This window comes from Hemitrygon akajei, chromosome 21, assembly GCF_048418815.1.
Source record: "Hemitrygon akajei chromosome 21, sHemAka1.3, whole genome shotgun sequence".
Taxonomy (NCBI): Eukaryota; Metazoa; Chordata; class Chondrichthyes; order Myliobatiformes; family Dasyatidae; genus Hemitrygon; species Hemitrygon akajei.
Window position 1 is genome coordinate 58,561,066 of NC_133144.1, and position 24,915 is coordinate 58,585,980.

General features: G+C 47.3%; 1 protein-coding gene across 3 annotated transcripts in view; it reads left to right on the forward strand.

Annotated features, from left to right (window-relative positions):
- The first annotated feature begins 658 nt into the window (after window positions 1-658).
- ulk3 (unc-51 like kinase 3) overlaps window positions 659-24,915 on the forward strand; it is a 57,434-nt gene continuing 33,177 nt past the window's right edge. For 2 of the 3 annotated variants that reach the window (XR_012095863.1, XM_073025519.1), the window contains exons 1-8: window positions 661-880; window positions 8,874-9,014; window positions 9,930-10,050; window positions 14,662-14,766; window positions 17,285-17,428; window positions 19,976-20,058; window positions 21,833-21,988; window positions 23,930-24,035. Coding sequence is in view for 2 of the 3 variants with exons in the window: in XM_073025519.1 (XP_072881620.1) it covers window positions 782-880; window positions 8,874-9,014; window positions 9,930-10,050; window positions 14,662-14,766; window positions 17,285-17,428; window positions 19,976-20,058; window positions 21,833-21,988; window positions 23,930-24,035 (955 nt within the window). In the remaining variant the exon portion in view is untranslated. Of the gene's footprint in view, window positions 881-8,873; window positions 9,015-9,929; window positions 10,051-14,661; window positions 14,767-17,284; window positions 17,429-19,975; window positions 20,059-21,832; window positions 21,989-23,929; window positions 24,036-24,915 lie in introns of all 3 variants that reach the window. The other variant, XM_073025520.1, reaches the window with a different exon arrangement.

The following is a 24,915-nucleotide window of genomic DNA, read 5'->3' on the forward strand; positions in this document are numbered from 1 at the left end:
CGCAAGTAAGACTGCGTATAGGTAAAGACGTAAATGTAGAAAGGTGCCGGATAAGAAACAGCAATATCTTGAAAGTTACCATCCACCCTGCTCATGGACTGTTTGTCCTGCTCCCATCAGGGAAAAGGCTATTTAACATCCACGCCAGGACCACCAGACTCAGGAAGTTTCTTCCCCAAACTCTCATGCTGATCAAGTCCGCCAATTAACTCACCTCAGCATCACCACATGTACCGTTACTCCTGTACGTGCAATGTATGTAAGCTTATTTATATTTATTATGTATGGTTGTGTTTTTAACGCTGCATCGGATCGGAGTAACTATCAGTTCCCTTTTACGCGTGTGCACTGAAGAATGACAAACAATTTTGAATATTGAAATTCTCCACATTGTAAATTTTGCTCAAGGAGTGCGCACGATTTAGTCAAATTCATTTAGAGAATTCATTTAAATAAAGGAAATTCTGCTGAAGATGGAAATCCAGAGCAACACACACACACAATGCTGGAGGACCTCAGCAGGTCAGGCAGCATCCATGAAAATAAATAAACAGTCGACATTTCATGCCGAGACTTTAGAATCTCGTCCGAAGCTGTTACAATATGTTTCGCTTCGCAGGCGGTGTGTCCTTTGCCCCCGGAAGGGTTATATTTTCTTCCGAGAGAAGTTGCTGCCCGATTTAGCCGAGCGAGGTGAGATCAGTCGGTGGGAGGAGTCTGGGGCAATATTCCTTTTCCTGTGTTTTCTGTGCAGCCCCGTCCTATCGGATGGAGTTCCTGGATGGCGGCCGGCTGCGCTCCTCCCAAACTGCAGGAGTTCATCCTCACGGAGAAGCTGGGCAGTGGATCCTACGCCACGGTTTATAAAGCCTACAGGAAGGTAAGAGGCTGCCGGGCGGCCTGGCCGAGGCACCCTGTAGAATCTTATATAAAACTTTGCATCCCTTCTGATTTCTACCGCCGAACCGGTTGCAGCAGGTGCTTAACATATGGTGGTTGGGAAATTCTTCGGGAAAAGACTTAACTTTGCTTTAGCGCGGAATCTAGTTCAATGCTTTCCAAAAGTAAGGCTGTGTGAAATAAAAACCAAGGAGCTGGAAAACACTCGGCGTCGGCGGAAAAGGAATAGGCGTTTAATGATGGAGAACTGGGAAAGAGAGAAGTTAGTTTTCAGCAGTGGAGAAGGTGGGAGATGGGCGGGTGGAGGAAAGGGAATATCTCCGATAGGGTAAGACCCACGGCACAGTTACAAGCATATTACACTGCAGTATCCGCAACGTGATGTTAATAGTGGGTTGTGCCTAACAAGCCAGACTATACCAATAGAGTCTTTAAAAAGCTAATCTGAATGACGAAGTAAGACTGCAGATTCTGGAATCTGGAACAACACACAAAGCGGACTTAGTAGGTCAAGAACATCCGTGAGGGAGATGGACAGTCGGCACTGATGACCTTGGCCCTTCAGCTGGACTTTGGACTGATTTATTTTTAAATTTGAAAATATAACTTGTCAAGCAGATTGGGTGTTTGATGATTTTCCTTTTTTAATGGGTTCTTGGGTTTCTTTGTGTTGTGGCTGTCTGTAAGCACAAGGTTGTATAATACGTAGCTAATTTGTTAATAAATGTACTTTGAACTTTGAGAACAGCAAACACTGGTTATTTGCATTCTCCACACCCAATTTTACCTTCATTCATCTCCCCCTATGTATATAAGTCAATATTATATATTTATATGTATTCTAAGATTCTCCTCCTCCTTCCCTTTCATCCACGTCCTTCTGGTAATTACTTCCCTTTCCACATGTCTTTTTTTCTCCATTCCTCATTCTGGTAACCCTCTCAGAACAGAAGGATGTCCCTTGAGAACAGAATGGAGGAATTTCTGTAGCCAGAGGGTGGTGAATCTGTGGAATTCATTGCCCCAGATGGCTTTGGAGACCAGGTCATTGGCTATATTTAAAGTAGAGGTTGATAGGTTCCTGATTAGTAAAGGCATCAAATATTATGGGAAGCTGGCAGGAGAACAGGATTGAGAAGGAAAATAAATCAATCATGGTGGAATGGTGGAGTAGACTCGATGGGCTGAATGGCCTCATGCCTTATGATCTTATTCTCATGGGCACCTGTGTTTGTAAGCCCTGCAAAGGGTTCACGTGGGACAAAGAGGGTGATGTACATGGATGAGAGGTGTATGGAGGGATATGGTCCAGGTGCAGGGCAGTGGGACTAGGCAGAAAAATGGTTCAGCACAGCAAAGAAGGGCCAAAAGGCCTGTTTCTGTGTTGTAATGTTCTGTGGTTCTATGTGGAGCCTGAAGGAAGCTGTGTGGAAACTGGCAGAGAAGCTTGTAAATAAATCCTACCAAATGAAGTGTTCAGGCAGTGGGGCCTGTCTAACAGGTAAGATAGAGGGAGTGCAAACTTGGGGGTGTGTTGACAATGGTGCTTCTGTTGGCTAGACAACAGACAGGGAATTATATCTGAATATAATACCTATAATGAAAAACAGTAAATGTGGGAAGGATTCTTTAGGTCAGACCGCAGAACCCTGAGCAAAGGGTGATGGTTCTGCGGTGTATCACGTTAAGGTTTCAGACCCTCTTGGATCCTGCACCTTGCATCGAGCTTCCGAACCTTCAGATGCACAGGATTGACGGGGAGTAGTGGACTCAGCCCGATACATCACAGGCAGTTCCTCCCCACCAGTGTTGTCAGCACTGCCTTGTGAAAGCAACATGCATCGTCAAAGATCCCTGCCGTCTGGGCCTTGTCACCTTCTCACAGCTACCATCGGGCAGGTGATACACGAGCCTGAGGTCCCACACCACCAAGTTCAGCAATCATTCAACCATGCAGTTCCTGAGGCAACCAGCACGATCCTGATCGCTCCCTCAGTATAGCAGTTTGCCCTGCAATAGGCATTTTTATTGGTTCTATTTCTGTTCTTTCCTCTGTGAACTGCAGTGTGCTCCAAATGTGTGTTTTCCTTGTGAATGTTGTGTATTTGATGCTGTGAGTAAGTTTCCGCCATCGCACCTGTGCAGGTGCTCTTGAGGTTGTGGCAATAAACTGGGACTTTGACTCATTCCACTCTGCTCTTACCTTTGCACTTCTCCCGGTGGATTGAACAATTCCGTTGCACTTCCGTGCTGAATTCCTTAGTTCCTGATCAATTTTTAACCTGCACTAGGCTGTTTCAGAAATGTCTTAATTTATTTAGAGATGCTTGTGGCCTAATGAGCCAGCACTGCCTGATTCTGGTTTCAACCATGCCCATGAATGCAGTCAAATGAAAGAGTGTCCCTCTGGGGCCAAGGTGCACAACACAGTACCAACAGTCACACACAGCTCATATAATTACAAAGGCAGTAAAACGTAATACTATGTTTTACAAAAAAACTACAGGTTGAGTGTACTTGGCTTTTTCTCCTTGGAGTGACAGAGGATGGGAGGTGACCTGATAGGGATGTATAAGATGATGAGGGGCACTGATCATCTGGATAGTCAGAGGCTATTTCCCAGGGCTGAAATGGATAACATGAGAGGGCACAGGTTTAAGGTGCTGGGGAGTAGGTACAGAGGAGATGTCAGGAGTAAGTTTTTTACTCAGAGAGTGGTGAGTGCATAGAATGGGCTGCCGGTGACGGTGGTGGAGGCGGATACAATAGGGTCTTTTAAGAGGCTCCTGGATAGGTACATGGAGCTCAGAAAAATAGAGGGCTATGGGTAACCCCAGGTAATTTCTAAAGTAAGTACACGTTCTGCGCAGCATTGTGGGCCGAAGGACCTGTGTTGTGCTGTAGGTTTTCTGTGTTTATTGTCGGAGTCCCTGAGTGTCATGGGAAGTTGTTCTGGAGCCACATTTTCTGCTAGATCAAGCGGCAGCTCCTCATCTTGCACTAGTGCAGTCGCAGACAAATGCAATTCAGCTTGTCTCCCACCAAATGAACACTAGAGGGCAGCACCACCAGGAGGAGCCAGGCCCGACCCAGCCCACCGAGTCACACTGCCTCCGTCCGGTGCCTCCTCCACCGGGCGGGTGCGGCACGAGGTTCCCACCACAGCCGAGGCTATGCAGCTCTCCCTGCATCAGTGTCACCAATGAACCAGCGAACCGGACTTGCAGTATTCTAATCGCCAGTATCCAACAGGGTCTTACAATCACAAGAAAAATGTCAGCAAGGCATTTGCACCATCTGATGGACCACGCGATGCCTCTGGCAGCTTTCTCCTCGAGTTGCTGTCGCAGGCGGCAATGCGGGGTACACAATCCAGCTTCACCGCTCTCAAGCAACTTGCTACAACAAGTGTATGGGACATTGGAAAAAATGTTGAATTTCCCCATGGGGATGAATAAAGTATCTATCTATCTATCTATCTATCTAACTCGCTGAGGGGGTCGGCCTACATTCTTAACATCCACCAGTGTCTTGCAATTGTAAGAAAGTGCACGAAAGGGAGACGAATGGAGAGCTGTGGTCTGGGTCAGGTCGATGGGAGGAGGCAGAGTAACATCGGCACAGACTGTTTGGGCCAAAGACTCTGTTTCTGTGCTGTTCAGTGTTAAGGCCTGACCCTCTCGGGTCAAGTGGCTGTGGAGCTGGAGATGGTGGGGCTTTCCTTCAGCCATTTGTGGATAGTGTGCAGACAGACTGACCCTCCAGCTCATTGCAACATGAGAATTCTGCTCAGGATGTGTCATTGATTTGATGTTAATCCCCATCGTGAAGCATTTTGCGATGCGTTAAATGTGAACCGGGTGCGGTCTCTTGCTGCTGTAGTCCACCCACTTCAGGGTTCGACGTGGGGTGTGTTCTGAGATGCCTGCTGTAACGTGTGGTCGCTTGAGCTGCTGTCACTTCCCTGTCACCTTGAACCAGTCTGGCCATTCTCCTCTGACCTCTCTCATTAACCGGAGTGCATGGGGACCTCATTGAAACCTACCGAATGTTGAAAGGACTAGATAGGATGGATGTGGAGAGGATGTTTCCTATGGTGGGTGTGTCCAGAAATAAAGGGCACAGCTTCAATTGAGGGCTGACCGTTTAGAACAGAGGTGAGGAGGAATTTTTTTTTAGACAGAGTAGTGTACCTGTGGAATGCTTTGCCACAGACTGCGGTTGAGGCCAGGTCCATGGGTATATTTAAGGCGAAGGTCGATCATTTCCTGATTACTCAGGGCATCAAAGGATATGGCGAGAAGGTAGATGCGTGGAGTTGAGCGGGATCTGGGATCAGCCATGATGGAATGGTGGAGGAGATCTGATGGGCTGAATGGCCTAATTCAGCTCCTGTGTCTTATGGTCAAAGCACATCAATGCCCCGGCTAAAAAAGCTGACTTAACATGTCTGCTTCGTCAGGTAGCCAAAGGAATTCAGAACGTCCCTGTCAACTCACTACCGATTTTTATCAATGCACCACAGAAAGGGGTCTGTCTGGATGCATTGTGGGTTGGTATAGCAACAAGGGACCACCAGAAGCTGCGGAGACCCGTGGGCACAGTTCAGCACATCACAGAAACCAGCCTCCCCTCCATGGACTCTACCTACGCTTCTCCCTGCCTCAGTAAAGCTGCCTGCATCATCAAAAACCCTACCTACTCCGCACATTCTCTATCCTCGCCTCTCCCATCGGGCAGAAGATACAAAAGCTTGAAAGCCCATAAAACCAGGCTCAAAGACAGCTTCAATCCCATTCTTATCAGGCTCTCAAACAGATGTACAATAAGATGGACTCTTTGCCTCGTAATCTGCCTCATTATGATCTTGCACTTTACATTTATTTGCAATGCACTTTTTTTTGGTAGATTTTGCACTTTATTCTACATTGTTATTGTTCTCCCTCAATGCACTGTATCATGAATTAATCGGTCAGAGCAATATGCAAGATAAGCTTTTCACCTTAGCTTGGTACATCAAAACATACAGTGAAATGTGTTGTTTGCGTTAACAACCAACATCCAAGTACGTGCAGGGGGCAGAACGCCAGAATTGCCACACACACTGGTGCCAGCACAGCATGTCCACGATGTTCAGCAGAATAACACAGGGAACAACGACAGCCTAGTGGGCGCCATGGTAATGTAGAGGTTAGCGTGGCACTGTGGCAGCTCAGGGTGTTCTGGAGTTCGGAGTTAACTCCAACAACATTCTACAAGTAGTCTCTGTGTGTCCTTCCCGTGGAATACATGGGTTTCTTCTGGGTGCTCTGGTTTCCAAAGACATACCAGGTAGGGTAATTGGTCATTGCAAATTGTACTGTGATTAGGTTAGAGTTAATCAGGGCTCTGGGGTTCCTGGGGTGGCAAGGCTTGAAGGGACAGAAGGACTTACCCCGCACTAAATAAATTGCCCACCAACCCCCTCACGCAAACAGACAGCCTTCCAATCTTATCAAAGTACACCTATCACCATATAGAACCCTGAGGATTCACTTTCTTGTAAGCATACTCAATAGAATAATAATCTTCCTGTGGGCATTTTCTATAAATACAGTCTCCCCTCTGAGGACAGCTTTTCCACACCAGGAAGTAACCTCGTTAGATCAGCTTGCTTTACCGCATCAACTGGCTTAATTACCACAATATCCTTCTATATTCTAAATATATATATATATTCTGTGTATTCTATATTCTACACACACACACACACTCACACACACACACTCACACACACACACACACACACACACACACACACACACACACACACACATAGATATATATATATATATATATATATATATATATATATATATATATACACACACACACACACACACACACACACACACACACACACACACACACACACACACAATCACCCCTCATAGGATAATAACCGTAGTAGAATCAATGAAATTCTGCCCAACTAGGGAGTTCAGCCAGAGTGCAGAAGAGAACAAATTGTGTAAATACAAAAAGGAGAAATAATAATAAATAAATAAGCAATAAATATCGACGACATGAGATGAAGAGTCCTTGAAAGTGAGTCCATTGGTTGTGGGAACATTTCAATGATGGAGCAAGTGAAGTTATCCCCTCTAGTTCAAGAGCCTGATAATCAAGGGGTAATAACTGTTCCTGCAGAGGTGGTGTGAGTCCTGAGGCTCCTGTACCACCTTCTTGATGGCAGAGGTGGGATCAGAGCATGAACTGGGTGATGGGCGTCCCTGATGATGGGTGCTGCTTTCCTGCGACTGCTTTTCATGTAGTTGTGTTCAATGGTTGGGTGGACTTTACCCATGATGGACTGGGCGATATCCACCTCTACTTGTTGGACTTTCTGTTCAAGGGCACTGATCTGTCATGGAGAATCTGATCACTTGAACATTTTATACAGAGCCCCCCCTCCATTTGTGTTCAGCGAGTGGGGGCTGTGCTCTGTACTCGATGTGGACATGAATCTCCCTCACTATAGACAGAGGACAACAGTAGAACATCGGAACGTGAGCCAACTGATAGAGAATTGACTACCCATAATAGACATGTGTTAATTGCTCTTGCTAGCTAGTTCATTGGTATGATTTGCAATCAACTAACGATGTCCATTCCGAACACAATCATTCTTGGAAGGACCCTTACCCTCTGCATTTTTTGAAGTGCTGAGGATATTGATCTGCAGGTGCACGAGACTTAGTGTTTATTCTGTGTGTAATAAGGGGTGGTACGTTGGTCTTTATTGCAAGAGATTTGATGTGTGATGGTTGTGCTTAAGCAGTTTGGAGTCTGTAGCAAGTCCATACCCGGAGACTGCGCACTGTCTTTAAAGGAGGAAGGATATTGTGGTAATTAAGGCAGTTGATGTGGTAAAGCAAGCTGATCTGACTAGATTAGTTCCTGGGGTGGAGGGGCTGTCCTAGAGGGGCGACTCTATATAGTTGGCCTGTACGCACTGGGATTTGGAGGAATGGTGGGAAGAGAGGGGTTATTGCTATTTGAAGTGTTCAAGGTTCTGAAAGAGTTTGAAAAGGTAGATGCCGGGATGGTGTTTCCTCAGGCTAGGTCGAGAGCTCAGGACGTAATCTCAGGATTTTGAGGACTGGCGTGACAACTCTTCATGGAGGCTTCTGGAGCAGTGTGGAATTTCCTGCAACCTAGAACTATGGACCTTCGGCCAGTAGCTGGGTAATCAGTTGGTTTTATTACTGGTACATTCACCGAGACGCAGTGGAAAAGTTGTACGGGGAAAAGGCAATAAAACACAGAGTGAAGTTACAGAGAAAGTGCCGTACAGGTAGACAAAAATTAAAGATTAGTTTTATTTATCACATGCACATGGAAACATTGGAAACTGTGGCAAAATGGGATGTTTGTGTCAGCAACCAATACAGTCTGAGGATATGTGCTGGGAGTCGACCTGCAAGTCTGGCACCAACATAACATGCCTACAACTTACTAACCCTGACCTTGTATCTTTGGAATGTGGGAGGAAAGCAGAGCTCCTGGAGGAAGCCCATCCGTCCACAGGGGAAATGTACAAACTCCTTACAGAGGGTGGCGGGGATTGAGACCCAATCTTCCAGTCATTGGCGCTGTAAAGCACTATGCTAACCACTAAGCAATGAGACCATAACGAGGTATTTGTGAGGTTAAGAGTCCAACCTGTTGTACTAGCAGACCATAATAGTCTTATAAGAGTGGGGTAGAATCTGTCAAAGAGCTGATGGAAGGGAAGAAAAGGAAGAATAACTGGGGTGGTGGAAGGGACTTTTACTGAGGCAGCTAGAAGCGTAGACAGAGTCCCTGGAGGGGAGGCTGGTTTTCGTTAGATTGAGAGGCATTTGAGCATTGAAGGTAATAGGGACCAGGTAGGAAAATTGAGGTGATGGGGCAGATGGCTTACTCCTCCTTGCCTCCTCCCCTTCCAACAGGTGAACAACCGCGAGGTGGTGGCCATTAAGTGCGTGAGTAAGAAGAGCCTGAACAAAGCTTCAGTGGAAAACCTGCTGACGGAGATCGAGATCCTGAAGACGGTCGAGCACCCTCACATCGTCCAGCTGAAGGACTTCCAAGTGGGTTTGAGCTAAAGAATGATTTATCAAAGCAGATCTGCAGGGGGTAATTAATTTCGGCTGGCAACTCTTTTATGTCTGCACTCCATTTTGTCTTCTGCTACTTTGCTATACGTGGCTTTGGGTTCTTCGGAAATCAACCTTGGGTTTTTTTTTTAATTCAAATTTTTTTCTCACAAATATATCTACATGTATGTACACGTGAGGAGCCAATCGTTTTAGACGTAGGGTTATCAATTTCCAAACTTTTTTAAATTTATTGAGATACAGCGCAGAATAGGCCCTTCCAGCACTTTGAGACATACTGCCCAGCAACCCCCAATTTAATCTAGCCTAATCACAGGACAAATTACAATGACCAATTATCCTACCAACTTGTATGTCTTTGGACTGTGGGAGGAAACCAGAGCACCCAGAGGAAACCCACACGGTCATGGGGGGGAATGTGCAAACTCCTCACGGGCAGCTGGGATTGAAGCTGGGACGCCTGTACTGTAAAGCCTTGCGCTAACCAACATGCTGCTGTGCTACCCCATCTTTCTATGCCTCTTATCGTTCCACATACCTCTATGAAGTCTTGCCTCATCCTCCTTCACTCTAAAGAGAAAACCTCTGTCAAGTGGCTCTTTACAATCTTTTAATAGTGAATTAGGTCTATTATCATTGGCATATTTCTTGGAATTTGTTGTTTGTGGTGGCAGTGCAGTTCAATATGTAAAATAATTACTAAAGTTAAAATAAATAGTTCTTAAAATAAATAATGAGGCATGGTTCATGGAATATAGAATATACTACAAATTACAATAAGAAATAATATTTAAAAGTTAAGTTAGTAGTATTAGTAGTTCAAAAAGATTGCAAAAATAGTGAGGTGTTGTTCCTGGGTTCACTCTGGTCCTGTTCCTGTCTCGGCAGTGGGACGGCGAGAACATTTACCTCATCATGGAGTACTGCGCGGGAGGCGACCTCTCCCACTTCATCCACAGCCGCCGGGCCCTCCCGGAGCAAGTGGCGCGCCGCTTCCTGCAACAGCTCGGTAAGAGGGCGGGAATGGCACTGGAACACCGGGGGGGGGGGGGGGTTTCTCCCTGACCGTGGGAACGTTCCAAAGAACGTCCCGGGCAGTGATGATGTCAGCTGTCAGTCAGTGAGTCTCGAGCCCCGCTCCTGGGGCCTGGTCCCATCATCCAAGCCAATCTTGGGTGCAGTGCTAGGGAAATGCAGCACAGTCAGAGGTGTGATGTGGCAGCATTTCGTAGAACTTGGAACAGCACAGCACAGTACAGTGTTGTGCTAACCTACTGCAAGATCAATCTAACCGTTCCCTCTTACATAGCCTCCAGTTTTCTTCAATCTATATTCATGAGTCTCTTAAAAGTCCCTAATTCATCTGCCTCTACAACCTCTCCTAGCATGTTCCACACACTCACCACTCTCTGTGTGGGGAGGGGGATAACGACCTCTGACATCCTCCCCTATACTTCTCCAGTCACTTTAAGATTAAGTGCAAATGTCTGAGACAAATAATTACTGGTTGAGGCCCAGGACACTTGAGGAGAACCACACCTACACAAAGGACTGGAGGAACTCAGCAGGTCAGTCAGCGTCTGTGGAATAGAATGTTGACATTTTGGGCTGAAACCCTTCATCAGTGTGGCGCGTGGCCAAGTGGTTAAGGTGCTGGACTAGCAATCTGAAGGTCATGAGTTCGAGCCCCAGCCAAAGCAGCGTGTTGTGCTGAAAACCACCCAGCTGAAAATGGGTACCGGCAAAATGCTGGGGGTTAACCTCGCGATAGACTGGCGTCCTATCCAGTGGGGAGTCTCATACTTTCCTGATGAAGGTCTTTAACCTTTATCAGGAAAAAAAAGAAGGTGAATATAAATAGAGGCCTGAATATAAAGTGGACGCACAGGCTGGCGGGTGATAGGTGATGGAGGAGATGGGTGGGGAACTCTATTAACCTGGATGTGGGAGGAATCTGTAACACTCAGTGGGCAAAGGTTCCCAAGGTCAGGCGCTGTGAGGCCATGGCACTACCAACTGTGCCACCCTGTTGCCCTGTAAGCGGGATAGTCTCAGTGTGGACTTCGACTCCTATCAAGGGTTTGCTGGGAAAATGTGCCGATACGTAGCTCTGTGCGTTGTGAGTGAGAGAGGATGATTGTAACTTTGATTATTGAAGGGCAGAAGGTTTGTTCAGTGTGTGCGCACAAGCCATTGGTATTTCTAATTAACATGTCGCCTGTCCAGGTCACTGCTAGTTGCTAAGATACAGAAACTCCACCCATGATCAGTCCCCGATTTCTGTTGAATTTTAACCCTTAGAGTTCAGGTCAGGCAAGCAGTGAAGTACTGGTAGTGTAATACTATTACAGCACCAGCAACTCTGGTTCAATTCCCACGCTATCTGTAAGGAGTTTGTAGGATCTCCCCATGACCATGCCAGTTTCTTAAAGGTTTTCCAGTTTCGTCCCACATTCTAAAGATGTACAGTTCAGTAGATTAATTGGTCACTTGGGTGCTGTGGCCTCATGGAGCCAGAATAGACTGTTACTGTCTCTATATAAAAATGACACTCTGCAGATGCTGAGAGCAACATGCACAAAATCCTGGAGGAACGCAGCAGGTCGGGCAGCATCTAGGGAGAGGAATAAGCAGTTGACATTTCAGGCCCTCCATCGATGCTGCCTGACTCGCTGAGCTCCTCCAGCATTTTGTGCGTGTTGCTCAAGTACGGCTAATACCAACCGAAATTTGAGGAACCAAGGAGGAACCCAGATCCTCCTCGGAGGATAATTTTGCAGGGAGGGTACTTGAGTTCTGTGGAGTGTTGGAAGTCAGTAAACATAAGCCACTCCACTCTGGGTGACAGGGTAGAGCCACTGCCTCACAACGACAGAGACCCACGTCCAGTCCTGACCTCGGGTGCTGTCTCAGTGGAGTTTGTACTGCCCGTTCTCCCTTTTCACTCCTGGATGCTTCAGAACCCTCCCCAAAAACACCTTGTACTGGTAGATTATAAACATGAGAAATTCTGCAGGTGCTGGGAACTCAGCAGGTCAGGCAGCATCCATGGAAATGGATAAGCAGTCGATGTTTCAGGCCAAGACCCTTCTTCAGGACTGGAAAAGAAGGAGGAAGATGCCAGAATATAAAGGTGGAGGGGGGGGAGGAGGATAGCTAGAAGGTGATAGGTGAAGCCAGGTGGGTAGGAAAGTAAAGTCAAGTAAGTTTATTGTCATTTAACTACATACAGGTGTATAATGTATATAGAAATGAGACAAAGTTTCTTTGAACCAGGGTGTAAAGTACATAACATCAATAAAACATAATAATTTATGAAGATAAGGATAAAATCAACAGATGAATCACACATAAATAACAAACCAAAGTGTATTAATATTAAATATTGTAAGGTATGGAACAGATTAGGCCATAAAACCGTAAGATATAGAAGCAGAAGTAGGCTATTCAGCCCATTAAGTCTGCTCTGCAGTGATTAACCAGTGACATTTTGAATGCAAGGCGGCAGGGAGTTCAGAAGCCTAATGGCCTGTGGGAAGAAACTGTTTCTCATGCTGACTGTTCTTGTTTTTATGCATCGGAGTCTCCTGCCTGATGGTGGAAAGTCAAAGGATGCTGGATGGATGGGTGGGATCCTTGATGGCACTAAGAGCCCTGCATATGCAGTGTTTCTGATAAATGTCCCCAGTGGGTGGTAGGTAGACCCCTATGATCCTCTCAGCTGTTCTCGCAGTCCTTTGTAGGGACTTCTGGTCTGATGCTTGATGGCTCCCATACCAGATGGAGATGCAGCTTATCAGGATGCTCTCAGTGGTGCTCCTGTAAAATGCAGTTAAGCTGGGGTGGGAGCCTTGTTTGCCTCAATCCACTTAGGAAGTGGAGGCACTGCTGTGCCTTCTTGTTCAGGGACGTGATATTAAGGGACCGAATGGGATCATCTGTGATGTGAACTCCCAGGAATCTGGTGCAGGAGCCATATATTCACAGAGGGGGGTGGTTTGTCTGCACCTTCCTGAAGTCCGCAGTGATTTCCTTTGTCTTCTCCATGTTCGGGGTTAGGTGGTTCTACCAATCCACCAGCTGCTCCAGTTCCTCTCTGTCCTTTGTCTCGTTGTCATTCTCAATAAACAGCAACCACTGCTGTGTCATCTGCAAACTTGGTGACGTGTTTTGAGTTGGATCCTAGAAAGGAAGGAATCTGGTAGGAGAAGAGAGTGGACCATAAGAGAAAGGGAAGGAGGAGGGGCACCAGGGGGAGGTGAGAAGAGGTAAGAGGCCAGATGGGGGACGGTGGGAGGGAATTTTTTTTTACAGGAAGGAGAAATCAATACTCATGCCATCAGGTTGGAGGCTACCCTGACATGTTGCTCCTCCACCCTGAAGGTGGCGTCATTGTTGCACAAGAGGAGGCCATGGACTGGCTTGTCGGAATGGGGATTGGAATTAAAATGTTTGGCCACTGGGAAGTTCTGCTTTTGGCAGATGGAGCAGACGTCTTCGATCTCCGTTAGTAGTTTAATTGGCTGCTGTAAATTGCCTGTTTGCATTGAGATAGAATCTTGAGATGTGGGAAGAATAAAGTAAGTATAGGGTTTATGTAAGTGGGTGTTTGATGGTTGGCACAGACTCGATGGGCCAAAGGGCCTGTGTGATCCCATGAGTCTCTGACCTGCAGAGATAAGCCTTTTTCTGGCTTTGTCCTGCAGCATGGATAACGTCGCTCATCACAACTCTGCAGATTCCACAACCTACAGATTCACTTGTTGATGGTGAGGATGTGGACGTGGTGAGGACCAGCAAGTACCTGGGGGTGCACTTGGACGACAGACTTGAGTGGAGCATCAACACAGAGGCTGTTTACAAGAAGGGTCAGAGTCACCTCTACCTTCTGAGGAGACTGAGGTTCTTTGGAGTATGCAGGCCTCTCCTTCATATGTTCTACTGGTCTGTTGTCACCGTACAAGCTTCTCTGCGGTGGTGTGCTGGGGCAGTGGCATCAACACGGGCAATGCCAACAGGATCAATAAACTGATTAGAAACCCTGGCTCTGTTAGAGGAGTCAAACTTGACACTGGAGGCTCCTCCAGAAAATCCTGGCAATTCTGGACAATGTTTCTCACCCTCTGCATGCCACCTTGGCTGAACAGAGGAGCACTTTTAGTAATAGACTAAGACAACTGCATTGCTCCGAAGAGTGTGATAGGAGGTCATTCTTACCCTCAGCCATTAGGCTCTATAATGGGTCAACCTATCGCCAGGGAAGTGATGACTCGCTCCTGTTAGACTGTTTGTGATAACTTATTTTTTTATTTTTTCTTACTTCTCTCCTAATATTTGGATATCTGTGCCCTTGTAATGCTACTGTGACACTGTAATTTCGTTTGGGATCAATAAAGTATCAGTCTATCTACAAGGACTCTACAACTCATGTTCTCAGTGTGTAGTTATTTTTTATTTGTACGGTTTGTCTTTTGCACATTGGTTGATTGTCGGTCTTTGTTTATGTATAGTTTTTCATCAATTCTGTTGTGTTTCGTTATTTTCGTGTAAATGCCCACAAGAAAATAAACCTCGGGGTGGTATATGGTGACGTATGTGTACTTTGCACTTTGACCCCCAGCCTCTGCCCTGCAGTATCTCCACCAGCGCAACATCTCACACCTTGACCTGAAGCCGCAGAATGTTCTTCTGAGCTCCCGGACCTATCCACACCTCAAGCTGGCTGGTGAGTTCATAACTGCCCCCTCTCCCTCCCTCATCATATGTTCTTGTATTCCTACCCACCCTGCCCATTTTCGCCTTGTGTCCCTTCCATCTTTTGCTCTCCAACCCTTATAAGATATTTTGGAATCGCCAATCAGGCCAATTCTCCTATCTGCGGGATTGCTCCGCTGTGGAATTTATTAAAGATGCATTCGTATACATCTGGGTGGTAGGGTGGAGGGACATCTCTACCAAAGGAGGTGTGAGGCTTTCGTTCCCTCTGCTAGTCTGCAGGTCACCCTTGGGCAAGGTGTGGCACCTCTGTAGCCCTCCGCCCTCCGCCCCCCCCCCCCCCCGCGATCAGGGTCGCATGAAGCCTTGGGGGCAGGTGGATGGTCGTATGAACAGCTGGTGTATATCACAAGTCCTGGTTATGTTGGTGCGTGGCCAGGTGGCTACGGTGTTGGTCTAGTGATCTGAAGGTCGCTAGTTCGAGCCTCAGCTGAGGCAGCGTGTTGTGTCCTTGAGCAAGACATTAACCACACATTGCCCTGCGACGACACCGGTGTCAAGCTGTATCAGCCTAGTGCCCTCCCCTTGGTCAACATGGGTGGTGTGGAGAGGGGAGACTTGCAGCTTGGGCAACTGCAGGTCTTCCATACAACCTTGCCCAGGCCTCAGTCATCACCGAAATCAATGGACAGCCAAAGAAGAAGGTGGTTCTGTGACCACTGACACCAGGCAGACCGTCTCTGAATGGCTGGAGTCACCTGTCTTGTAAGGACACTGCCCAGGAGAATGCAATAGCAAACCACTTCCATAGAAAAATTTGCCAAGAACGATCATGGTCAGAGACCCCAATCGCCTACGTCATATGACACAACATATAATGATGATGATATACAAAATAATGAGAGGTATAGATAAAGAAAATGCAAACAGACTTCTTCCACTAGAACGAGAGATCGTAGATTAAAGGTGAAATATTTAAGGGGAATCTGAGGGGGGTTCTTCACTCAGAGGGTGGTCTGAGTGTGGAACAAGCTGCCAGTGGAAGCAGTGAGTGCAGGTTCAGTTTCAGCATTTAGACACTAGACGCTAGAATACTACAACACAGTACAGGCCCTTCGGCCCTCGATGTTGTGCTGACCCATATATTCCTTTAAAAAAGTCCCACACTACCCCATAACCCACTATTTTTCTTTCATCCATGTGCCTGTCCAAGAGGCTCTTAAATACCCCTAATGTTCTAGCCTCCACCACCATCCCTGGCAAGTCATTCCAGGCACTCACAACCCTCTGTGTAAAATAAATAAATAAATAAATAAAATGAAATAAAATTACCCCGATATCTCCCCTAAACTTCCCTCCCTTAACTTTGTACATATGCCCTCTGGTGTTTGCATTTTGTGCCCTGGGAAACGGGTACTGGCTATCCACCCTATCTATGCCTCTCATAATCTTGTAGACCTCTATCAAGTCCCCTCTCATCCTTCTACGCTCCAAAGAGAAAAGTCCCAGCTCTGCTAACCTTGCCTCATAAAACTTGTTTTCCAATCCAGGCAACATCCTGGTAAATCTCCTCTGCACCCTCTCCATAGCTTCCACATCCTTCCTATAATGAGGTGACCAGAACTGAACACAATACTCTTTAAGTGCGGTCTCAACAGAGATTTGTAGAGTTGCAACATGACCTCTCCACTCTTGAACTCAATCCCCCTATTAATGAAGCCTAGCATCCCATAGGCCTTCTTAACTACCCTATCGACCTGTGCTGCGACCTTGAGGGATGTATGGATTTGAACCCCAAAGTCCCTCTGTTCATCTGCATTTATGAGGGGTGTGGCTGGGTGAGGTGTGGAGGGCTATAGTCCAGGTACGAGTTGATGACAGTTCGGCACAGAGTAGATGGGCCAAAGGGCCTATTTCTGTGTTGTGGTGCTCTATGACGCTGTGATTTATGAATGGGATGGTGAAAGTCAGAAGTGGCAGGAAGTACGGGGCCAGCCAGAAGCGAAGCCTGGAGCAGCACACACAAGCTGCCGGCGGAGCTTGGTGGGTCAGGCGACATCTGTGGAGGGGAATAAATGGTCAATGCTGCCTGGCCTGCTGAGCTCCCCCAGCATTACGTGTGTGTTGCTCAAGATTTGCAGCATTGGCAGAATCTCCTGTGTTTAAAATTATTGTAGGAGTGGGAGAAGAGGTCATACTTTCTGTCTGAGGACTGAAACATTATACTGAGATTCAAGGAGCTGCCCTCCTTTTAGAGTGGGTAAGGGAGCCCCTTCTCTGCGTGGTTGGTCAATGATGAGGCAGGGGTGGGGTAGAGGAACTGGCGGGGTGGGAGGGGGGAAACAAGGCATCTAAAAGGTAATTACAAGCACAAGAGATTCTGCAGATGCTGGAGATCCAGAGCAACACGCACTGAATGCAGGCGGCATCTATGGAGGGGAATAAACCTTTGACGTTTCGAGATGGGACCCTTCCGCAGGAAGTGAGGGGGGTGTGAACGTTGACTGGTTGCTTTGTGTCACCCGCAGACTTCGGCTTCGCACAGCACATGTCTCCTTGGGACGAGAAGCACGTTCTGCGAGGGTCCCCATTGTACATGGCCCCTGAGATGGTATGCCAGCAGCAGTACGATGCCCGGGTGGATCTGTGGTCCGTCGGAGTAATTCTGTACGGTGAGCAGCCACGAGGGGTTGGGATGGGGGGGGGGGGGGGAGCTGTTGATGAGGGGGAAAGAGGAAGAGATGGGAGAAGGTTCACAGTCACACAACACGGACACGTACCTGCCTGCCCACCGAGTGCTTACTGGCCCTCAAAGATTTAAAGCCCATTTATTATCAAAATGTGTATGCAGTATACAACCCTGAGATTCGTGTTCCCACAGACAGCCATCAAACCCCAACGCGCAAAAAACACAGAATACAAAATACCAAATCACAAAGACATGGAAGGAGTCGAGGCATATTCAGTTCCGCTCAGTCAGTTCAATCCAGCGGTCTCCTCGCTATCTGCAGGCTGCAGCACTGGTCCGCTCCGATCAAAATTGCACAAAACTGCAACAAGAAAAGGAGTGACCAGAAGTACTTTGTAGGGTGAGCTGGAGAGTCCAGTGCACAAACCGCGTGGATTAAACTATGGGCCCCGGCAGCATCTAGTGAGAGACCCTTTGTTTGCAGGCACCCTCCTCTGGGAGCAGCAAGAGAGGGAGGGGAGGGGGAGACTGAGAACTGAGAGAGACTGTTCACACGCAGGTAGATGGCGCTGATCTTGCACCCGTCTTCTGCTCTTGTCCTCGTTGATTTCAGTCTTCCTCGATGCTTCATTCAGTGAGATCACGGGGTTGATCATGATCATGCGCCCCATCTCCAGGCCAGACACGCCACCCGAAACCTCACCAAACTCCCTCGGAGGCAGATCACTCAATTGGCCCAAAGAGACCACCAAAATGTAGATCACAGGCTCCAATAGTAGCAGAACCACATTTGAAAGAAACAGATGAAGTAAACAAAGTGAAATTAGTGGTGTTGTGAACTGTCTGAAGGATGTCGCCCTTGGTCGTGTGGTTTGTTCGCTGGTGCCCCATCTTTGTTTGCAAGCACCTGTTTACACTAGTCCCAGTTCATTCTGGCAGTTGTCCCCTGTACAAGATGCAGTGAACCATTTTGTTTTGCATGCCATCAATCCAAATTATTTCACCACGTGGGTAACACAATGGGTTGAGCTGGGTCAAATTGATCTTAAGAGTAAGTTAAAAGATCAGCACAACATCGTAGGCCAAAGAGCCTGTAGTCTGCTGTAGTGTTCTATGTGAAGGGAATGGGAGAGTGCAGAACATTGTGTACCACAGACACATGAGATGCTGGGAATACTGAGTAGCCCATACAAATACTGGAGGAACTCGGCAGGTCAGGCAGCATCAATGGAGGGAAATAAATAGTTGATGCTTTGGGCCAAGGCCCTTCAGCAGTACTGGAAAGGAAGGGGGCAGAAATCAGAACAAGAAGGTGGTGGAGGGGAAAGAGTACAAGTTGCTGGTGACAGGTGAGACCAAGTGAGGGGGAAGGGGGATGAAGTAAGAAGCTGGGAGGTGATAGGTGGAAGAGGTAAAGGGCTGAAGAAGAAGGAACCTGATAGGAGAGGATTGGACCATGGGAGAAATGGAAGGAAGAGGGGAACCAGAATGAGGTGATTGGCAGGTGAGGAGAAGAGAAAGGGTGAGTGGTGAACAAAAATGACGAGTGGAAAACGAGAGAAGGGAGGAAGGGACTGTAATTACTGGATGTTAGGGAAATTGATCATGACTTCAGGTTGGTGACAGAATCTGAGGTGATGAGGTTATGAGGAGATCATAGACAGACATGGGAATAGGAAGTTGATTTGAAATGGGCAGTGTATAGTCTTATGGTTTGCAGGCAATAGGTGCAAGGACTTTGATGAGACAGGTTGTGAGGTCAAGGGTCCTCACAACACAAGCAACAACAGCAATAGCACTACAACAAAACAAACAACACAGCAGGACAAGTCCCTTTTAGTGCACACGCACACTCCGTTCTCCAACCCCGGAGGAGGTCTGCCCTGAGCCTCCAACCATCAGCCCAAACTTGAGGAAAAACTTCTTCACACAGAGAGTGGTGAATCTGTGGAATTCTCTGCCACAGGAAACAGTTGAGGCCGGTTCATTGGCTATATTTAAGAGGAAGTTAGATATGGCCCTTGTGGCTAAAGGGATCAGGGGGTATGGAGAGAAAGCAGGTACAGGGTTCTGAGTTGGATGATCAGCCATGATCATACTGAATGGCGGTGCAGGCTCGAAGGGCCGAATGGCCTACTCCTGCACCTATTTTCTATGTTTCAAACTCTTGGACATCAGGCCTCCAACCTGCAGTCCCTGGCCCAGACTTGCAGACTTCAAGTCCAATCTCTGGACGCAGCAACACGGCACTTTGACCTTCAGTGCTCAGTGCCCCATCTGATGGCGGACAGCGTGCCACATACCTTCTCACCACCCAGTCTACCTGTGTGCCTGCTTTCAGGAACAACATACCCGTACCCCTAGGTGTCCTGCGACGTTCCCCAGGGCCCTGCTGTTTGCAGTGCAAGTCCTGGCCTGGTGGGTCTTGCCAAATGCAACACCTCACATTTATCTGAGTTAATTTCCATTGAGGAGGACAGGCCATTGTGTCAGGCTATGCTGACCCTGTCAGGTCCTGATCTTGTTACAGAAGCATTGTTCGGACGACCACCGTTCGCATCGAAGTCCTTCACGGAGCTGGAGAGTAAAATCCGCAGCAACAAGGCAGTTGAGGTGGGTAAATGTCAGTTCAGTAGTGTCACGGTTAGCGTAATGCCAGCGATCTGCGTTCGATTCTGTCGCTGTTTGTACGTTCTCCCCAGGACTGCGTGGGTCTCCTCCAGTTGCTCTGGTTTCCTCCCACATCCCAAAGACGTACGCATTAATAGGTTAGTTGATCACAAGGATGTCATTGGGTCAGGAGGGCTTGCTACCTTGCTGTATTCCTTAAAATAACACAAAGCTCCAGTGAGCAGCAGGAGCCACTGTTAAATCCTCGAGCCTCGGTGCCTAAGACCATAAGACATAGGAGCAGAATTAAGCCATTCAGCCCTTCAAGTCTGCTCCACCTTTTGATCATGATTGATTTTTCCCTCTTGACTCAATTCTCCTGCCTTCTCCCCACTATCTTTGACACCTTTACTGATCAAGAGCCTATCAATGTCTGCTTTAAATACTCCCAGTGACTGGCCCTCCAGATTAAACTTAATTCCCTTGCATCTGAACGTCTCTCTGTGATCTCACCGACCCCGTGCCCCAAAAAGAAATGTAGTCTGCTTTTAACCACCACTTCCACTTTAACCCATGTGGTCTTGCTTGTATTGCAGATACTCCCTTTGGCCACCTCTCTCCTGTCACCCCTTCGCTGCCACTGACAACAAACTGGACTTTCTCCCTTCCCCAGTTCTGACAGAGATCCCAGACCTGAAACATTTACCTCTTTCTCCTTCTGCAGATGCTGCCTGACCTGCTGAGTGTTCCCAGCGTTTTCTGTTTTTAACCTTAGATCTCCTGCATCCGCAGGTATTTGTTTTTCACTCAACACAAATGTCCACAAGAAACTTACTTTGTCTACCCCACTAATTGTTCTTCCCACGTGGCCCTGCCAGGCTATTCTCCCATGGGCGGACATGGAACCCAAGCACTGATGCATTCTTCTCTGGTGTAAATAGAGCGAGATTGACACAAGAGATTCTGTAGATGGTGGAGGTCTTTTGATGGATGTTGCTTTCTTGTAGCAGCGTTTCTGATAAATATGCTCAATGGTTGGGAGGGCTTTTTGTGTGCCAGACTGGGCTGTATCCTCCGCTCTCTGTAGCCTTTCCATTCCTGGGCATTGGCGTTTCCACACCAGGCTGTGATGTAATCAGTTAGGATACTCTCCACTGTGCATCCGTGGAAGTTTTTAACGACATGCAAAATCTCTACAAACTTCTAAAGTGCTGTCTTGTCCTCTGTGTGATGGCTCCTGTATGCTGGTCCCAGTACAGACCCTCTGATATGTTGGCTTTATTGCTGTAATTAGGGCTGTTATTTTATTATAAAGTTTGCATTTGTGGCCCCTGACATTCTTGTTATGTTCTGCCGAGGGTGGGAATTAATTCTAAGTCTATTACCCATCCCAACACATGGTGGCCGTCCAGAGCTGGGAATGTTCTGAAACCTCAGGGTGTTGCAGTTTAAATCCTCACCACCAGAGGGCCCTGTGATCGAGCAGCACAGTCCTTTAATTCAGCTTTCGCTGGGAGGAATCGGACTCTGAGGTGCCTTATCTTGGTTTGGGCTCGGTATAATGAGCTACACTATGGACAGACACCTGATGAAGGGTCTTGGCCCAAAACGTTGACTCTCCATAGATGCTACCTGACTTGCTGAATTCCTCCAACATTTGGTGTGTGTTGCTCAAGATTTCTAGCATCTGCAGAATCTCTTGTTTGACTGCACACTGCTTTTCTGTAGTCCTCCTCCTCCTCCTCCGGATGTTTTAATGTCCTCTCTTTACCTGCAGCTCCCTCCGGGCGCACGGGTCTCCCCTGACTGCAGGGATTTGCTGCTCCGACTGCTAGAGAGAGACCCGGAGCAGAGGATGATGTTCGAGGAGTTCTTCACTCACCCCTTCGTTGACTTGGACCACATGCCGGGTGCAGACAGCCTGGAGAAAGCAGTATGTGAATCTGTAGCGTCGTTCCAGTGTTCACACATGTGCTATGTATTGTCACCCAGCTATAAGATTATTAAGGGATTGGACACGCTGGAGGCAGGAAGCATGTTCCCGCTGATGGGTGAGTCCAGAACTAGAGGCCACAGTTTAAGAATAAGGGGTAGGCCATTTAGAACAGAGATGCGGAAAAACTTTTTCACCCAGAGAGTGGTGGATATGTGGAATGCTCTGCCCCAGAAGGCAGTGGAGGCCAAGTCTCTGGATGCATTCAAGAGAGAGTTAGATAGAGCTCTTATAGATAGTGGGGTCAAGGGATATGGGGAGAGGGCAGGAACGGGGTACTGATTGTGTATGATCAGCCATGATCACAGTGAATGGCGGTGCTGGCTAGAAGGGACGAATGGCCTACTCCTGCACCTACTGTTTATTGTCTATTCCCCCAATACGTGACTCCTTACTGTAATGATTCACCCAAGTTCTGCTGTTAGTCATTCAGATTTAAAATTTCTGTCCTTAATTCAAAACTCTGCCTGTGCAGAAACTGGTAACCTCCAACCTGACGGCATGAATGTTGGTTTCTTCAATTTCTGGTCATTTCTCCCCCTTACCCTTCTCTCTTTTTCATTTCCCACTCTGGTTACCCTCACATTCCTTCCTCTTCCCCTCACCTGCCCATCACCTCCCTATGGAGCCCCTCCTCCTTCCCTTTCTCCCATGGTCCACTCTCGTCTCCTATGAGATTTCTCCTTCTTCAGCTTTTCCACCTATCATCACCCAGCTTCTTACTTCCTTTCTCCCCCTTCCCCACCCACCTACTTCCCCTCCCCCAGGCTTCACCAATCACTTTGAGGGTTGTTCACCTTCCCTTCCCCGCATTTTTATTCGGCTTTATCCCCCTTCCTTTCCAGCCCTGATGAAGCCGACTGTTGATTCCCGTCTATAGATGCTGCCTGACCTCAACATTTTGTGTGTTGCACAGAAACTGGAGATTTTCTTTCTCTCTGGAGTGCTGGAGGATGAGGGGTGTACTTACAGTGGTTTGTAAAACCACGAGGGACACATGGGTGGTCACAGTCTTGACTCCAGGGTAGGGGAGTCAAAACTCGAAGGCACAAGTTCAGGGTGAAAGGGGTAAGGGTTAAAGAAGATCTGAGGGGCAAACTTTTCACCTGTATGGAACGAGCTGCCAGCGGAGGTGGATACATTTACAATGTTTAAAAGACAGTATGACAGCTTCATAAAGAGGAAAGGTTCATGGGCCAAGTGCAGTCAATTGGAATGAACTCAGGTAGTTAAAGGTTCAATGGGAGAGTTAGGCAGAATTCACCCTCCCCCATCCTGAAACCTCCTCTCCGGTCCTCCGAACCCTGTGTATGCCTCCAGTCTCAACCTCTGCTTCCCTAAGAATTTAATAGCCCTCACCATCATTCTAACTTCTGGAAGCGTTCCAACAGACCTCCCCCCCCCCCCCCCCACCTCTTCTCTCTGCATCTCACTCTTTCATATGTCAGCGCTCCTTCACTCCTTTGAGCGAGCCTGTGGTGACCTGCCCTCAATCCTGACACGTGACCTGCTGCCAAGTCTGGTGAAGACTTTTGGCCCGTGACAAGCTCCTGCTGTGGAGACTCGAGACAAGAACCCCAGGATCCATGACCTTCCAGGATCAACCAGCATCATCACTGTGCCTCAGATGAGAAGTACAGAGGCTCCATTTATTGTTAAAACAGGAACCAAAGGCATCATTTTTAAAAGCAGAGGACTGAAGCACTGGGCTACTTCTGAATGAACAAAAATATATTGTTAAAACTTTTGTTTAGGGCCACTGTGTCTACCAGTGTCTTTGTCTGACCCACTCCCTCTTCCTCCTCCCCTTCCTCCACATCCTCTCCCCTCCCCCTGCAGACAGTTCCCAGCCCCTTCTGATCGATTTGCCCTTCCCTGCAGACGGCGCTGGTGGTGGAGGCAGTGAAGAAGGATGAATTTGGTGACTACCCTGGCGCGCTCTCTCTCTACTGCAGATCCCTGGAGTACTTTGTCCCTGCTCTGCACTGTGAGTTAAACTTCTCCTGTCTTGAGACAAGCATAACTACTTTAACAAGCTCCCTCTCCCCACCCGGTCCAGAAATGAGGGGTCTAGCATGGGTGTCTGCGAATGTGGTCTGGGATCTGGTAGTGCTCTGTCTGGTATCTCCCTTGTTGGCACACCAGCTGAACAAGGAGACCTGTCTCCCACCGCAAGTCTCTTCAGTTTTTACTGTTTGTTTTATATTGTAGCAAGTACACACACACACACATGCACATACATACATACACGCGTGCTTATGTATACACATAAACACACACACACATACAAGAACTCAGCAGGTCAAGCAGCATCTCTGGAGGAGAATAAAAGCTTTGGGCTGAGTCCCTTCATCAGGACTGAGATCCTGAGTTTCTTCAACAGATTAAGTTGAGTTGAAAACCTTCATCAGAAAAGTGTCAGCTGTTGATTTCCCTAAGTCGAAGCGGCCTGACCTGCTGAGTTCCTCCAGCATTTTGAGATTTCCAGCACCTGCAGAATCTCTTGTGTTTACAAAGCAGAATGAAGTGTAAAAGCTACCCAAAAAAAATGATAGTGAGTAAATGATAAAATGCAAGATCATAACGAGGTAGATTGTGAAGTCAAGAGTCCATTTATCATACAAAAGGTCCGTTCAGAGTGGAATAACAGTGGGATAGAAGCTGTCATTGATCCTGGTGATATGTGCTTTCAGGCTTCTATTTCTGCACATTGATTGTTTGTTAGTCTTTGTTTATGTGTAAATTTCATAAGTACTATTATATTTCCTTATTTTCCTGTAAATGCCTACAAGACAAGGAATCTCAGGGTAGTATGGGTGACACATACATACTTTGATAAAACTTTTTTTTTTACTTTGTCTTTGCTT